General features: G+C 44.4%; 4 protein-coding genes across 4 annotated transcripts; 1 reads left to right on the top strand and 3 right to left on the bottom strand.

The window, feature by feature from the left end:
• Positions 1–465: 465 nt before the first annotated feature.
• On the top strand, positions 466–2,800 carry O0I10_002411 (uncharacterized protein; the record flags this gene model as incomplete). The annotated part of the gene is made up of 2 exons (XM_058482494.1): positions 466–745; positions 810–2,800. The coding sequence occupies 2 exons, from the start codon at positions 466–468 to the stop codon at positions 2,798–2,800; spliced, it is 2,271 nt and encodes a 756-aa protein (XP_058346518.1).
• Positions 2,801–3,239: 439 nt separating this feature from the next.
• O0I10_002410 (uncharacterized protein) lies at positions 3,240–4,959 on the bottom strand (the record flags this gene model as incomplete). The annotated part of the gene is made up of 2 exons (XM_058482493.1): positions 3,240–3,938; positions 3,997–4,959. 2 exons carry the CDS (start codon positions 4,957–4,959, stop codon positions 3,240–3,242), a joined length of 1,662 nt encoding a protein of 553 aa, XP_058346517.1.
• Positions 4,960–6,424: 1,465 nt separating this feature from the next.
• O0I10_002409 (multifunctional tryptophan biosynthesis protein) lies at positions 6,425–8,737 on the bottom strand (the record flags this gene model as incomplete). The annotated part of the gene is made up of 1 exon (XM_058482492.1): positions 6,425–8,737. The coding sequence occupies one exon, from the start codon at positions 8,735–8,737 to the stop codon at positions 6,425–6,427; it is 2,313 nt and encodes a 770-aa protein (XP_058346516.1).
• A 541-nt stretch (positions 8,738–9,278) lies between these two features.
• O0I10_002408 (uncharacterized protein) lies at positions 9,279–11,577 on the bottom strand (the record flags this gene model as incomplete). Its single annotated transcript, XM_058482491.1, has 8 exons — positions 9,279–9,488; positions 9,556–9,980; positions 10,040–10,224; positions 10,277–10,411; positions 10,468–10,775; positions 10,840–10,941; positions 11,007–11,248; positions 11,313–11,577. 8 exons carry the CDS (start codon positions 11,575–11,577, stop codon positions 9,279–9,281), a joined length of 1,872 nt encoding a protein of 623 aa, XP_058346515.1.
• Between the last annotated feature and the right edge of the window lie 5,060 nt (positions 11,578–16,637).

Here is a 16,637-nt window from a genome sequence, read left to right as displayed (position 1 = left end):
CCGCAAGTTAACAAGCAGCGACTTAAGATCTGCGTGATGTGTGTGTGCGAGTGTGTGTAATGATGATTAGAGTTTGTTGAGAAATAAGAGGGGCAAGAGACTCGTGGCAAGGGACCATTATGGGAGTGATGCGCCACTGTCGCACATGTACTATACAGTTTACATACGAACACACACACACACACACACACAACATCCAACCTCATACTCACGGCATTACACTATCGCCCGTTTACTGGCATCATCTTTGTTGAACAAAGTATTTTTAGACCCATTTGTGGTAAAATAAACCCGCTGGTGTGTTTTTTCTTTCTTCTCTCTTTTTTTCTTTCTTTCCACATAACAACTCTCTTTGTTCACTCCTTTTATATCCAAACCCATTCCTTCTTCTTCTTCCCTTACTTATCCTCCTCTTCTTCTTCCCTTCTTCTCCGCTCTTTAATATATACTCCCCATTCTTTCGACATGGCGCCACCACCTAACAATGTCGAGACCAAGTTCTACGATCTGCCATTCCACCGCAGGAACCTGAATCCAGCTGGTTTAAACACGACATTTCACAGCAAACAACACAACAGCAACCCGTTTATGCCTCGGTCGTCTTCCATGTTTTCACGTCATGATCGAAAATGGCGGTGGTGGCACTATTTGACGCTCCTCTTGATTGTATTTGGTGTCTTTCAGGCACTGGCGTTGATCACTGGATCCAAGGTGTTACATGGCCAACAACCTGCTCTACGCATTGGTAAAGCTTTTTTTATTACGATTCTTTTGCTCTATTGGAAGAAGACTCATCATTGTGTATATAGCTCTTCGTCAATATCCACCTATTCCATATAAGCAACTTGATGCAAGCACTTTGCCTATTGATCGAGGCGCCATTGTGTACCACGTTAGCAAGGAATTTGGACCTGCGACATCGACTCAATTGGGTGTCACGGTGACAGCACTTGCCGCTGCACAGCAACAACGAACCGAAGCCAACGTGCGTGTGGTGATGCCTTACTACTCGTTCCTGAAAAACAAGTACGACATTGAAAAGGTGACCGATTTGACGATTGATGTACGCGACAAAAAGAAGCGCTTGATACCTATTGAATTTCGCGTATGGCGTATGGATTATGTATTCAATCCTCGTGTCAATGTCACCGAATACGCACCCAATGAACGGATCCCCGTGTATTTGATTGGTCCTGGCAATCGACGCCCTTTCAGTCAAGCTTTTCGTGCACGTAATCCCACCCAGATCTATCAATGGAATGCACAGGCAACTGGTTTGCCTCATGAATGGCACGAGCAATTCTTTGCCAAAGCAGCCTCCGCCTTTTTGACGCATCAAGCAACAGCCGTCGATGAAGTTTCTTTATTCGCTCCTCTTGGATTGGCTCCCCATATCGATGTTGTTCATTTGCATGGTGCATCCACTGGCTATATCGCCAAGCACTTGCATGACAAACGCATGTTGAACCAATTGGGCCGTAAACCTCCCGCCGTTGTATACACCATGCATAACTATCTCGATGAATCACGCTATACTCACAGCATTGCCAGCATCAACAAATTCCAAGACGAATTGAGAGATCAACAGCACATGCAACCTTATACGCGTGGATCACGTGTCTTTATGGCAAGCCTTGGTATGGATCATGCTACCATGGTTACGGTTGTTGGCGAACCTATGGCATCCGATATGGTAGAAGGCCGACTTGATTTCCCACTTAAGGAGCTTGTCATGGAAAGTGTCTTGCGCAAGGCTCAACATTCTCGATTCTATGGCATCAGCAATGGCCTTGACCTTACTCAACTCAATCCATTCACTGATTCGCGCCTTGTCACTCGCAAGTTTGGATATCCAGAATATGCTCTCGATCTCATTATGCGCAACAATGATCAGTATCCAGCCAATGTACAGCAACGTATTGCATGGCCATTATCCGGATTGCCCAATGATTATTTGACAACATCTAAAGATCGCGCCAAACGTTTCCTTGTCAAGCGTTCCTTGTTGTTGGAGGAGGATTTGCAACGACCTTTAGCCGTGTATGTGGGTACACTTGATGATGCTACGATGCCCTCTCTTTTGAATGCTGCACGTTCATTCCACGCCAACAATGTCAAGTTTATTGTGCTTGCACCTGAGAGTGGTAGTGATCAAGATTTAGCACGATGTGATCAATTGAATGCACAAGGCGATGTGATTGCCATGGCAACCCCGAAGGAATTTCGACGATGGAATATCTTTGCACGTGCCGCTGCCGATTTTGCGTTTGTGGTCAATGAAGATCCTGTTGGTATGCCAGCTGCCCAAGGATTATGGTTTGGTGCTCCCGTGATCATGAACAGCAATAGTGTCCCTGCCTACTTGCATGATCGACCTGCAGCCGCTACATGGTCCACCGCTGAGCCTGAACGTGATATTCATATTATTCGTGACAAGCAAACGCGTATTCCCACTGTCACCAGTTCCGAGACCTACAATGCCTATTTATATACTGCCGATGAGGATATGGTACAAGCGGTTGAGGATGCTGTCAATGATTATAAGCGTAATCATGCAAGCAAGGTATTACGTGAGGAATTCGCATTGCGTATGATCAGGGCTGCGTACCAGCTGGGATGGCATCGTCGTGACCTTGAAGGTCCTGTCCATGATTATGGCCGTGTTTACAGACTCGCTATTGCTGATCGGCCACTTGTATCCATTGCACGACATGAAATTGATGAAGAAGAAGCTCTCCTGAGGAGGCTATTACGGCAACGTCAACGCAACAATTTTCACCTAAGTGATGGCGATGCATAGATCACACACACACACATCATTTCTTCTCTCCCCCATCTCATTCTTTTATTTATTCTTAAAACCATCCACACCACCACCACATCAACATACCGACCACCCTTCCCATTTGTAATATACAGCCACTCACACTCACACTCACACTCACTCACTCACTCACTCACACTTTTACACATGCAGCACCATTATCGCACCACACAAATATTATTTTGCATTTTTTTGACAGAGAAACACAATTGGGTTGAAAAAGTGAAGAGAGAGAAAGAGAGATTTGTATTATTCATGATCGGATGAAATGCATGTGATGCAAAGCCGGTTTCATCCGTGGATTGGTATGCGTGAGAATGAGGGAGCTATGTAAGGTTGCAAAAAAAAGTGGATGGATATGAGACTAAGAGAGAGAGAGAGGGAGGGAGAGAGATCGCATGGGGTGATAAGAAACTTAATGTGGCGGGATTTCAGATATATGGTCATTGACAAAAGTATCCCATCGACGTGTAAAAAAAGGTGGATGTTGAAGTTGGTATGGTGGTGATGATGATGCTGGTGTTGCTGCTGCTGGTGTTGCTGCTTTAGGTCGCCAATAGCCATTCGTCAACTGAATAGGTGTATTTGAAAACATCTCTACTTGTTCATTATTGACAGTGGTCTTTGAAGATGCCGTGGATGCCAAAGAAGCTGGATAAGATGTTGTAGATGTGGGGGGTTGCGATGATGGTGGTACTGCTTCCAACACGGCTGAAGGATCCATATCCATATCTGAAGGAGAAGAGGAGGAGGATGGTTGCTTGTTGAATTCAGGGATATCGATGCCAAGGAAGGATGATAGCTCTGATGCCGTAGCAAATGTGGTAAACTTTTCTGGCTGAGTGGGTACTTCTTGTAAACCTTGCATACGTCTCCACTGGTTGGTCATTCGGTGCAATGAAAAGTCAATTGTCAGGAACCAGTACTTTTCAAAGAATTCAGGGGGGAGTTGCCAGTTGCCTGCAATTGCTGGATCACCACCATGGAATACGGAGCCACTCAACAAACACCTGAAACAGTCGTCAAGGCTAAATTGGTCCCTGAACAATATCATTCTATCACGCATAGACGGTGTGGGAATCAAGTCAATTCGTGGATCGTGTGGAATGGTCAGCTGAAAGGAAAGTACGTTAATGAGCTTGTCTTTGTACGTTTCGAAGAGTCCCATTTACCTGTAGCAATGTCGGTTGAATAGCAAATGGCAATGAGCTCATTCGTACACATGCTGCTTGGAGACGCAAACGAAGACGTAAAGCTTGGATAGCGGCAAGATTGGATGTGAGTGCTTCGTCGCTGAGCATCACCGGTCGTGGTACATGAGTCGAGGTTGGTTGTGGTTGTGGTCGAGAAGATGGCTGTTGTTGTGGTTGTTGTTGTTGTTGTGCATAATGGTTGTTATGAATAGGTTCATCCACTGGTGTCAAGTCTGGCAAATTGGCTGGTGTGGAAGAACGTCGACGATGATGATTCGATGGCATGGATTTGGCTCCTTCTTCTGTTAATACAATGGTGGATGAAGATACATAGCGATCTCGTTGTTGTTTGGATGCTGTCTTATTAAACGAAGGAATTTGGCTCTTGGAGTTGACATCAATGTACGATGAAATGGGTTCTGGAATAGATTGTGCCAGCACGGATAAGGTTTGGTCGTTAATGTGTGGTCCATGCTGCGGAATGGTGATATTATGTTGCAAACACACAAGCTGCAACGATAACACAATCCCTTTAAGATACCAATTTTCACATTTCAAGATATCATTGTCGTTCTTGAGTTGATCATTCTCCCCCAACAGCTGGTCACGTTCCTGCCGTACTTGTTTGATGGTTGTTTCAAGCTCACGTAAATGTTTCTCTTTACGTTCTCGAAACGCTCGCTGTGCTGCTCGATTTTGTGCTTTCCGAAGTGCCGGCGATGCGGGGTTGGGTTTGCGTCCAGGCTTCTTGCGCACCTTGACAGGAGGGTCTGTTGTTGTATTTTTGGTGTTCGATGGGGATTCAGGTTGCTGTGGTGATGTGTTGGTGGTGTTGGTATTGATTTCAGTGGTAGCAGAAGGTGAGTTGCTTGATGATGTTGTATTGTCGGGTGAAGAGTAGCATGAGGTGCCATCACTATCCATGCTGATATCAGGATCCATTGTTCGTCAAGGTAGAAAGCAAAGAGTGAGAGGTGAAAAGGTGTTGTGTGTGTCTTAAAACGTGCGTATGGGTATGGTGGATGAAAGCTTTAGGGAAGAGGAAGGGATAAAAAGAACCAAAAAGGAAGTGGCAACGTTTCTTGATTACAAGGAAAGCAAAAGCAAAGCTTTTATAGCTCCGAAATGATAATAACGACTCAAGCCATGTGTCCCACTGGTCGAAACAACGTACTAAACAGAAGAGACGCACTGAGTGATGAATTTTAACCCGAAAGCTTGGATGTATGGAACATCATGTTGGTGGGCCTCTTGGCATCATATAACTCGTGTGTGGGGTATGGTCACTTTGTTGTACCACCTTCTCGGGCGGTATTAAGTGCTAGATTAAGACTGCATGGGAAAAACAAAAATACCCCCAACGGCCCCGTTATACCTTGACTCAAAAGCCGCGGCTCAGGATTTTTTTTGGTGGAAAAGGTACCAGCGGGTGATCTACGTTATAGTCACACTTACTCACACGCACATCTGAAACAGTCCCGGTGTGTAGCTTGCATATCGAGTGGGATGCCATACACGTCAACAACAATGCACGTCCCTTATTATCTAATCATTACAAGGGTGAATGCAAGTTGACATGGTCATGCTAATCACGTAATGTGTTATTGACCTTTTACTTTCTGTCTCAGTGCTTGGATTGAAAACCCAGCTCAATTCCTCGGCAATCCTTGTGCCAATCTCGATCATGGTATCCAATAGAGTAGTGGTCCCTATCTTGTAATACCCATCTTTGCGGGGTGTGATAACATAAAACGCACGGACATAGGTCCTTGAAATGTCGCGCCTTTGTGATGGCAGTCATCCATCTTAGACAACCTTTTATTATCTTGATTTGAATGTACGTAATCATCACTTTACCTTCAAAGGTAAAAAGCACCTTCAATGCCTTCAAATGTTTAAAATGGCAACGATGAAGATACGTCGATCGTTGTCGTTGATAATCTTCTAACATGCAAGGAGCCTTTTTGGCGTAGCTAGTTCCCCTTTTTCTACATCCATTTGATTGTACAATGGAATGTTACTCTTAGATCCGGATATTGGTAGTCTCAACCCATATCTTTGGGTATCACATTCTATAATTGGTGAAGCTGCATCCCTCAAACAAAGGAAAGACCATGCATCATCAAAGAGTCAACCCTTTTAATCGAACCACTAGGGTGTTTTGTGGTTGTATTACAATGAAAATAAGCATGTTGTTGTGCCTGATCATTGTTGTAGCTACAATGGCATCCACTTGTGAAGACCATTGCTCCACCTCTATGCTTTAACAAGCACCCCATCAATCACCCTTATTCCCTCACTATCCCACAATTCATGCATACTCTCAAATCATATAAAGCCAGAAAGCAAAACGGTATAATTATTGCAGAAACTGGGGGAAAGCTATCTACTAGAGCGTATCATTGCTTTAGGCAGACTTGGCCAAGCGCACAAATTCACGAATCTTTTCCATATCCTTTGCGCCATCAGTCTCGACACCGGAAGAAACATCCACAGCCCAAGGTTGTACTTGACGCACGGCTTCGACCACGTTGGAAGGATCAAGACCACCAGCCAAAATCACTGGGAAGCGAGCATTGTCATTATAGCCGGGTCGCTTATGGTTGACAACTTGCTGAGCAATGGACCAATCGAACTTTACACCACGACCTCCTTGCTGATCCAAGGGTACACCAGACACCTTTGCATCCAAAAGAACATAGTGATGGTTGTTGGGTTGAGTGATGTGTGGAATCTGGTTGGGGCTGAATGATGAAGTATCCATGTGGAATGCCTTGATGACAGGTACAGGTAAGAATTTGGCAACTTCAGCGGGCTCGGTGCCATGCAATTGGATCAAATCAAGACCAACAGTGGATGCAATCTCGGCCATGGTGTCAATAGACTCGTTCACAAAAACACCCACAACAAGTGGTTTGCGTGATCGGTTCTCCAAGAGTCGCTTATGGGTAGCAAACCAGTCATCTGATAATGTTGTCTTGCTGTTCTTTTTCTTGGTAGGCTGCTCAAGTCCTCGTACTGCATTCACAATCTCACGTGCCGTATCCATGGAAACACATCGCTTGGATTTTGGTACAAAGATCAAGCCAATCAAATCAGCACCCGCATTGGCTGCTTCCACAGCTGCTTCAACAGAAGAAATACCACAAATCTTGACAAGGGGCTTTGTGTTGTTGGCTGCTGCTGCTGCTTCGGCGGCAATGGCATCTTGTTTTGAGAAACCCAATAATTCGGCAACAAACTCCTTGAGATTCCAGGCACGCATCAACGATTCACCAACAAGAATAGCACCCACACCTTGTTCAATCATAGGCTCCACATCCGCACGGCTAGCAATACCCGATAAGGCACACAAGGTTGTATCCGCTGGAACCATCTTTGCCAAACGTGTGGTCGTTTCCATATCAACATCAAAGCTGTGCAAGTTGCGATTGTTGACGCCAATCACCTTGGATCCAAGAGCATTTGCACGTGCCATTTCCTCTGCATTGTTGACTTCAACGAGTGGTTCCATACCAAGCGACTTTGCATAGTTGTACAAATCACGTAAACGGTCGTCATCCAACATGGCAACAATCAACAAGACGGTGTCAGCACCATACAAACGAGCTTCAAGAATCTGATAACGATCGAGAATGAAATCCTTTCGCAAAATGGCGGGTCGATTAGGAAGATGATCCAATGCTTGTCGCACTTGACGCATATCATGCAGTGATCCACGGAACCACTTGGGTTCGGTCAATACGGAAATAACACTGGCACCAGCCAATGCATACTTGAGAGCTTGTTCAGCAGCATTAGCAGTGATATCAATATCGCCCTTGGATGGAGAGGCACGCTTCACTTCAGCCATCAATGCAAGAGGTGTTTGACGCAAACGGGTAACGAAGTCTTTCAAGGGTGGAGCTACATGCAAATTGACCAAAGTCTCAAGATGCTCTTGACTCTGGCCAGGGACTTGCTTAGCAGCCTCGACATCTTGTTGGCGTTGAGCATAGATACGAGTGAGGATCGAAGAGACACCATTGGTCGAAGGAGCATTGGTAGTCGTTGTCGTGGATGCTGCAGAGGATGCTGGAACGGGAGAAGTCTTCTTTGGCATAACACCAGCACCAGGATTCTCTTCCCATGTACCACCACGCAACTTTAAAAAGTTACCAAGCATCGTGTGGCCATTCTCGCAAAGGATGCTTTCAGGATGGAATTGGACGCCTTCAATCGTATACTCCTTGTGTCGAATACCCATAATCACACCATCATCGGTGGTGGCAGTGACCTCCAAAGGATCAGGAACAGTGGTTGGCATACCAGCAAGTGAATGGTATCTCGTAACTTGATTGTCTTGTGGCACATTCTTGAACACACTACGTCCATCATGCTTGATAGTCGATGTCTTGCCGTGAAGAATATCACCAGCGTATGACACAGTGCCGCCAAACACCTCAAACATACACTGTTGGCCCATGCAAATACCAAAAATCGGCAGTTTTCCAGCAAAGTGAGTGATCACTTGACGACTGATGCCAGCATCGTGCGAAGGGTGACCAGGACCAGGTGAAATGACAATGTTGACAGGGTTCAGTGCTTCAATCTCGTCGATCGTGATCTTGTCGTTGCGGTGGACAACAACGTTGGCTCCAAGCGAAGACAAATACTGGTACACGTTGTACGTAAAGCTGTCGTAGTTGTCAATGAGAAGGGTGATGTCGTTTTTGGTCATGGGGGCAACAAAGAAAACGGCAAGTGAAAGAAAAGGTAAAAGGAGAGAAAAAGTCTGGAGATGGATTTACTTTTAAAGATTGACTCATTTTGAGTACTTTTACTGGTCCTGTTAAGGATATCAATTCCTCCGCTACATAGGTTTGAAACATCCCTCACCACACACATCCCCCATTGTATGTATGTATCCTCATCAAAGGGACATTGTTGCCTTAAAGACGAAATGTCATTCATTAGATAGATGACCCCCAATAGATGACCCATTGATTATCAATTAAACGGACCACGTGATGAAAGCACGTCATTGTACTACACTCCACACACCCATTCATCCCCTTTGAAATGTTGTCAATCAAAAAAAACAACGGCAACCCAATTCACTCTTCCTCCCAACCCTTCCCTTGTGCTCAACGCGAGCTGTAACTAGAGAGGTCTCTGTAGCCTTATGAGAACGACATGGTAGACCCAGAGAAATATTACACTAATCACACAAATATACAAGGCTATCCTCTCTCTCTTTCTCTCGCTCTCGCTCTTTGGCACTACCAGTCCTTGAGTTTGGATCGTACATTGTTCAAGAACGGGTCAACTTGTTGTTCGGCATCCTGTGGCTGTTCCTTGTGTATCCATGGCATCCGCATACCCAAGCTCTTGATTAACTTTTCAAGTTTGTTCTCGTGAATGTCTTGACGCCACATATCGGTAAAGTCAACCTTCTCAGGTGAATCCTTGTATACTTCAAGGAGGTTTAGCTAGCATACATCATCGTTAGCTATGAATGAATGGATGGATGGATGATTACATCATAACAAAACTCACCAATCGTTCCGTTTGCTCCTCACAAAGCGATTCATCTTCTTGTAGCTCGTAAATTAAACGCTTGGGTACACCACGATCCGCTTTAGAGTCGCTGACATAGAACCAATTGACGACCGAAAGTGAGCCTGGGAGTCGTGGATCATAAGGGCCGATAATGGCTCCAACAAAGGGCTCCACAGTCTGATTTCCATTCTCGCCACATTTCTCTCTGCAAAGGGTCTGATAGTTTTGCTGGTTTTCAAGGTCGACAATGCTTGGATCAGGTGCAAACATGGGATGCGAGTGATACCAGCCAACGACAGTCATGTTCTTCTCCTCAATACGTTGTCGTGTCTCGATGGCACTGGTAGGATCCATTTCCACATTCACATCGTTTTGTCCAGTATTTAATGATCGGCATGGAAACGCTTCCTTGATGCACATGCCTAAATAAAATCCGAAATTAAGCTCTTGTGTCACCTACTCAAACAATGCACAAACTTACGTCGCTGCTCCTTGTCCCATTCACCAGCAAGGAAACCAATGATCTCGGTAGTCATCAAATGAGCGTGGAAATCCATGGCCAATAATACGTTGGAATGTACTTGTAATTCAAATGGCTGACAACCTGCAATATCCGATCCAGGTTTGCCTGCGAATGGCTCGCACTTGACCATCGTCAATGGATCACTAAAAAAGCACGACTTAGCTTTGATCGATCATGGCCAACGGTTGCACTTACTCATCCTTGTTCAATTGGCTGTATGCGATAGCTGTTCGTTCACGTGTTCGACGCAGCTTACGCTTTGAATAATCGGTCCGACCATTTTCATCATAGGGTGAAGGTGATGCTGGGCGAGGTTCAGGTGTTGGTTTTCTATCAATGTGCATTTAGATAAAGTTGTTGATATCGCTGATGTATGTCATGCTTACTTTTCAACCTTCTTCTTCTCACGTGGTGGTGATGGAGCCTTTTCTTTCTTTTCAGAAGATTCGCCTATCTTGAGATCAGGATTGCTAGCTGTGTTGTCGGATTTGTCGCTTGATTCAGGTTGTGCTGGTTGTTGTTGTTGTTGTTGTTCAGTGCTTTGTTGATCGGAAGAGGGTTCCTGAGGTTGCTTTTGTGTAGGTCGTGGGCCTGAGGATGATGCTGATGATCGGCCAAGATATGCTTTTGCTGCAGCTGATTCGGGATCCAATGGCTTGCCTGATAATGTGTATCCTTCACCACTCTCACGCACCTAGAACCAACACTATTAGATCAACGATGTCTCTTATCCCTTTCATCTTCATACACACACATACCTTGGCTGGCAAAGGAATGTTGTCACGGTAAAGCTTGATAAAGTACTTTTGTGCATGGCTTCGAATCGAATTGGGTTCTCGAGTACCAATATGCTCGGTCAACTAAAACGTATTCTCGTGAATGAATGTTCTCTCTCTCACACACTCCTCATACAAGAATTGCATACCTTGTGCCAATCTCTTCCAAATTTCTCCAATCCTTCAAGGAACAATGCTTCCTCCTTCTCAGAGTAGACACCTGTATTACATCCTTCTGGCACAGGCTTCCGTGGTTTCTTGGTAGCTGGCTTTTTCCCCGTATCAGTTGCAGCAGCAGTATCAGTGGTGCTCGTGTCATTTGTCTGATCGCTGGATCCTTGTGCCTTCTCTTGTGCCGTATCTGTAGTCTTCCTCTTTCGTCCACGCTTTCCTACAAGCAATGTATCAACAATAGGTCTTTCCTTATTCTTGATCCATCACTGACCCATCCATACCTGCTGTTGCATTGGATGCTTTTTTGCCACGGCTTTGCTTTCGTCTGGGTGCGTACATATCATCATCACTCATCTCCTCATAGCTTCCACCGTCATCTTCATCACGACCATGATATTGATCATAGCTTGCATGATCGTTGCTGTACTCGGCATAATAGTCGTCCGTATTTCCACCACCCATAGCGTCTTCAGCGAGCAGCTTTGCAATGAGGGCCGAGCTCATTTCTTCTTCTTGAGCCTTGGACAATGGTGCTTTTGACGGCATGATAGAGCTTATGCTATAGAACCGATTTTCAGTCAATACCTTGTAATAAACGAAACATCCCACACCCCATAAACCACCCAAGCGTCTATTGTCCCTGGATGGTGTGTGGTGGTTACTTGACATACTATAACTTGTAGTGCCTCGGATAGGTTGAATGGTTGGTTATCGGGCTAAAATTCTTGGGCTGGGATAGTTGAATGGGCGTGATAAAGTCGATAACTGTTGCCAATCAAGAGGAAGTACGTGCTGTCGATAGAATGAACTGATTCAAGAGACACAATGTCGCGCGTTCGTTTACCAAAAACATACGACACCAAAGCCAAAGTCGGTGGCTGGGTTTTAATGGCTGCCAGGACGCGTCTACACACGCGAGCCCATCGTATCTGAATAGCTCCATAAAGCATCACCCTAGTGCAATGTTAATTACTACACTTTTCATCAGCATGGGTCTATTAGCTACAAGACAAACACTCTGCTATCTTAATCAGATTCATAATCCAGTACCCATCCAGGCACACGTAGGCGATTACTGTTGGCCACATTCCTCTTCGTTTTCATCCACTCCTTTAACTTTAACACTGATGATCCATAAAACGTGCTGTGATGTAAAAAGAAATGCTTATTTACATATCAAAACTATGGTGCTATTATGCTATATGTATACAAGTGGTTTCATTCAGAGGGTTGGTCTTGGTTTTGTTCTCATTTCTTGTCACGGCGAAAAGGATTGGAACAATGCAGTGACATTGGATGGTGCTTTGTATCATAAATGGTCGTCATAATCGCTGTAATGGTGAACCTTGTTTCATACGCATCATCCCTTGAAGTAATCCTTGCCAAGTACTAGCCGTGGAAGTAGCATGCCAACCAGCCGATCCACCAACCAACCTTGCTATCGACGATTCAAATATCTTACTCGATTGTATAATCCACCTTTGTTGGCTTGAGGCAAATTGATGCATTCAATCCATCCACTGCAAACAACCTTTATGAGCACTGCGTCCTTTGGAAACGTTCGCCTAGAGTTTACCTGCCCTGTCATGTCGTTTCAACATGCATGTATAGTATCAGCTTCAGTCTCCAATAGCATTGGCCGTTTAGTAGCCTGATTGAATCCACCCGTTGTCATGGTCACCGTTGCTGAAGAACTTTTGCATGGCTCAAGCAGCTTTTACGTCATGAACCTCGTGTATTGCTGGTGCTTTTGTTGAAGCTAACTCACTCATTAGCAAGATCGTTTCCGCCAATGAGGACATGGTTGGGATCAGGGTGAGTGGAAAAGATAAAAAGTAACGTGCGTATACTTGGGTGTGTGCAGACGAGGTTGCTCTTGACGAGGTGCATGAAATTAAAGGCACTCCCGATACAATGAAAATAAGATGAAAGAAAAGAATAGCATAAAATGCTTCAAATAAACTCTGTTGCTGGTTGTCTCTTATTCTTTGCAACTACTTTTCTAGTTATACTACGACGATAGTTGTTGTTTATAGATAATAGATATGAAGTAAGCGTTGTAAAGGTTGTAAATGCTAAGAAAAGAAAAGGAAATGGGGTGTGGGAATCAAAAAGTAACGAAAGTGATGCAAAAGTAAAGAAAAAGTGTGTGGAATAGGTGCAGGGAGTGGGAATCGAACCTGCGATTATGTGTAACTGATCCAAGAAAAAAAGCCAAAAAAGGAAGAGACAATTGGTTTCGATGACTTTCGTCATGTACTCACAGGGATGACCAACGTGAAGGTTTGTCTCACCATCCCCACCCCTAGCGGTAGCACCAACTGCCCGCATCTTCAGGAGACCTTTCTGGGAGGGACAGGAGGTTATTTCTTTTTTCAAAGGGCTTACATCTCCAATCACCCTCCGCGATGGAGACTTGCCTAGGTGCTCATTTACCCTAGGAATCGATCTACTTATATAATGGTTTTAGGGACCCCCATTGTCAACTTGTGGGTCTCTTCATTTTCACACTTTTCCCCACCGTTATACATGAAGCTACGCCCAATTCCAACGTTTTTTATATCATTTTGATCGTAAATTTTACTACAATCACATAAATGTAGGTTTTTTCGAGAAAAAAAGTGAATGGGTGTCATTCTCTTCAGATTTAGGGCAAACCACTGCCTTCATCACGTGGAATTCGATGATTTCATTCGCCCAAAGGCTTCGGAGTTCGGCCTTTTTTTCTTCCACCTCAACCTCTTTTTCAATCTCCACACAACCGCACCACCCATCCTGTAAGCATGATGGAGCTGCTTTCTTCTAGCTAACGGTGTCGACAGCATTATAGGCAAGAGGAAGAGCCGAGTGAATTGTACTTGGTGGTTACATACATGCGTCTCTATGATGATTGGCTTGGAGAAGATACGTAAACAGCATCCTATCATGAAAAAGCTATCCATTCCATATTACGTTCTGCTATGTTTGGTAAGAGGAGTCCTATGATGGTTGCATTGATGTGCACGGACCTAATTGACGCCAACCCAGCCATAGTAAAAATGATGTAAAGCTTACTTACAAGGGAATCTCGCGTAATGGTCGTTGGTATTGACCCAAGTGTTTAGGCTATTGTGGAGGTGCCATATTAACAACAGCAAGCAGGGTGGTGTGGAAGGCACAAATTGAGAACAACGAAAAGGAAGACAAAGAGCCCCTTCTTCTCCTCTCCCGTTTCACAAAGCAAGGTAAGCTTGTCTCCATTGACAAACTACAACGCATTAACAGCTAGCGTCCCTTTCAATGTACAGCGTCAACTGGGTGAACTGGTGGTCAATGGCGACACTTTCCAGTTGCAGACTCTCAACAACAAGTACGCGTGCGATCTACCCATGACTCAGGCTTCGATTGCAATACAACACGTACGTTCAGTTCAATTCGCTGCATTTCTTTATTATTCAAGTTGGACGTTGAGATACTAAAGTCTACGTGTAGTTTGCTGCTCTCTCGTTTATAGTCTAAGTGGGCGTGGTGTGTATTCGTTCCATGGTTGTCATACAAGAAGAGGTCCCAACAGGTCTTTACACTTTTGCTCCGGGTATGTTGACAAGTAAAACAACCGCTGTGCTTGCTATCTTACATTGCCTTTATGGTCGATTGAATATGTTGGATGTTGGTACCTCCGGCAGCTCATGGATTATTATGATCGTCGTTCACCATCTTTTCATGCATCATTACACACGCTATTGTCCAGCAGCACACTACTACACGATACTTTGTATTGTGATTCACCCATTATTAAGGTATGAAAGAGGATAGATAAGGATATTGACTGAGAGATGGTGACTAAGAATGATTATCATTCAATGAAGGGTGCGACGTGATGTTCAGTTTCCATGATACCATATCAGCTCTCAAGGACTACACCGCAATACAAGCAATCTTCACCTGGTTGAGCTGACCATGCATGTGGTCGATCAACAGCCGGATGGAGAAGAAAGTACACCAGCAGCGATCCCTTGGCTCTTTCAACCAACATGTTGGACTTACAGTGATTATGGTGATGGATGGATGCAATCAAATGCAGTGATGGGAAATCCTGAAATGTCGCTTTGGTTACTTGGCGCGTCGTCAGCAGAAACGTTGGATCGTGTGATGTGGATACGCCTGAGGATGGTGGTGAAAGGACTTTTATCTTTGCCAAAAAGGGTTGTACAGCCATGGATGATATTGAAGTACTCGATTTCATCAATGCAGCAGCTAGTTTGTAATCGTGGGTGAAGGATGATTACGACAGCAGCAACCAAGAATAACACCACACAGTTATCCCTGTTGCCTCTATGTGATCCACCCGTAGCTTATTCAATTTACAATGCTGTTTCTTTATCATATTCGCTTGATAAACATCCACGCTACCATGTGCTACTATTCTTTGAATGTGTCATTGAATGAAATTGGATTCAACATGATATTTAGAAGGGTATCGTACTATCAGCTTATATGTGCAAGATATGGATCACTTGGTTGGTTGGTGGATTGAAAGGGGAATAGAAGCTTGAAGGCCAAGATGGAAGATTGGATCATTTACATACATCATCGTACCGAGATGCTTTTGTACTTTTGTCGCAAGATTATTACTACATTCATTAAAGCTTCCTGGTTCAAAAGCTGATCGTCGAAAGATAGTTGGGGGCGGTATTCTATAACGCTTGTATTGCAAAGGTGCTACATGCAAGAGTAATGATGCTCATTTTAAGCTTACTTCGTTTTCTGAAAGAGTGAGCTGTGATAGTGCAATGTACTTGAATCATAGAAATAGGTCTCTGCAGCAGACGCATAATTCCCATGCAGCGGATTTTGCAACAATGCTGATCGGAAAAAAGTGGCTGTTGGCTGCCAATGAATGACCTGAAAATGAGGTTTGCGTACCTGTCATGCATTCTCCCTGAAGGCCTGACTTTTTTTTTAGCTCAGTTACACAAAGAGGTCTTTCTGCATCTTTGACTCTCCAGGGTCTAGCCACTTTACATTAAATAATGACCACCTTTCATATAGCATCATACATCCAGTATATGTAAAACATAAAGACACCTGTATATCTAAACTTTAAAATCAAACGTGGGGTTTTTATTAGAGCAATGTGCCCGGCTTGGCCAACTGCACCTTGGGTGCAAGTTTCAAGTTCATCGTGGCTAATCCCAGATTTCGCAATGTCGCCACCAGCCAAACTGGATCTGGGGGTCGACCTCTTCGACGACGACGACCAAAAAAAATATTTTTTGGGCTGTTTGCGACATTGAACGTAAAGCTTTCACACAAGGTGCTGTTGGCCAAGCTGAGCCCATTGCTCTAATAAAAACCACACGTTTCAGTGTAAAGTTTGGAGATACAGGCACCTTTATGTTTGTAAGCGTGATGCTATATGAGAAGTGGTCTTTGTTCATTGTGAAGTAGCTAGACCCTGACAGAGCAAAAGATGCAGAGGATCGTGTTGTGTAACACAGCTACGTTTGCATGAATGAAAGGGCCAATGTATAATTACTTTATGAGTCATCTAGGAACAGGCATGTATTGCTAGCTAACGGCCACTTTTATCCAACCATCATTGTTGCGAGATCCACTGCATGGGA

This window comes from Lichtheimia ornata, assembly GCF_029851405.1.
Source record: "Lichtheimia ornata isolate CBS 291.66 chromosome Unknown scaffold00007, whole genome shotgun sequence".
NCBI lineage: Eukaryota > Fungi > Mucoromycota > Mucoromycetes > Mucorales > Lichtheimiaceae > Lichtheimia > Lichtheimia ornata.
Note: the sequence above shows the minus strand (reverse complement) of the source record. Positions and strands in the feature narration are given on the sequence as shown.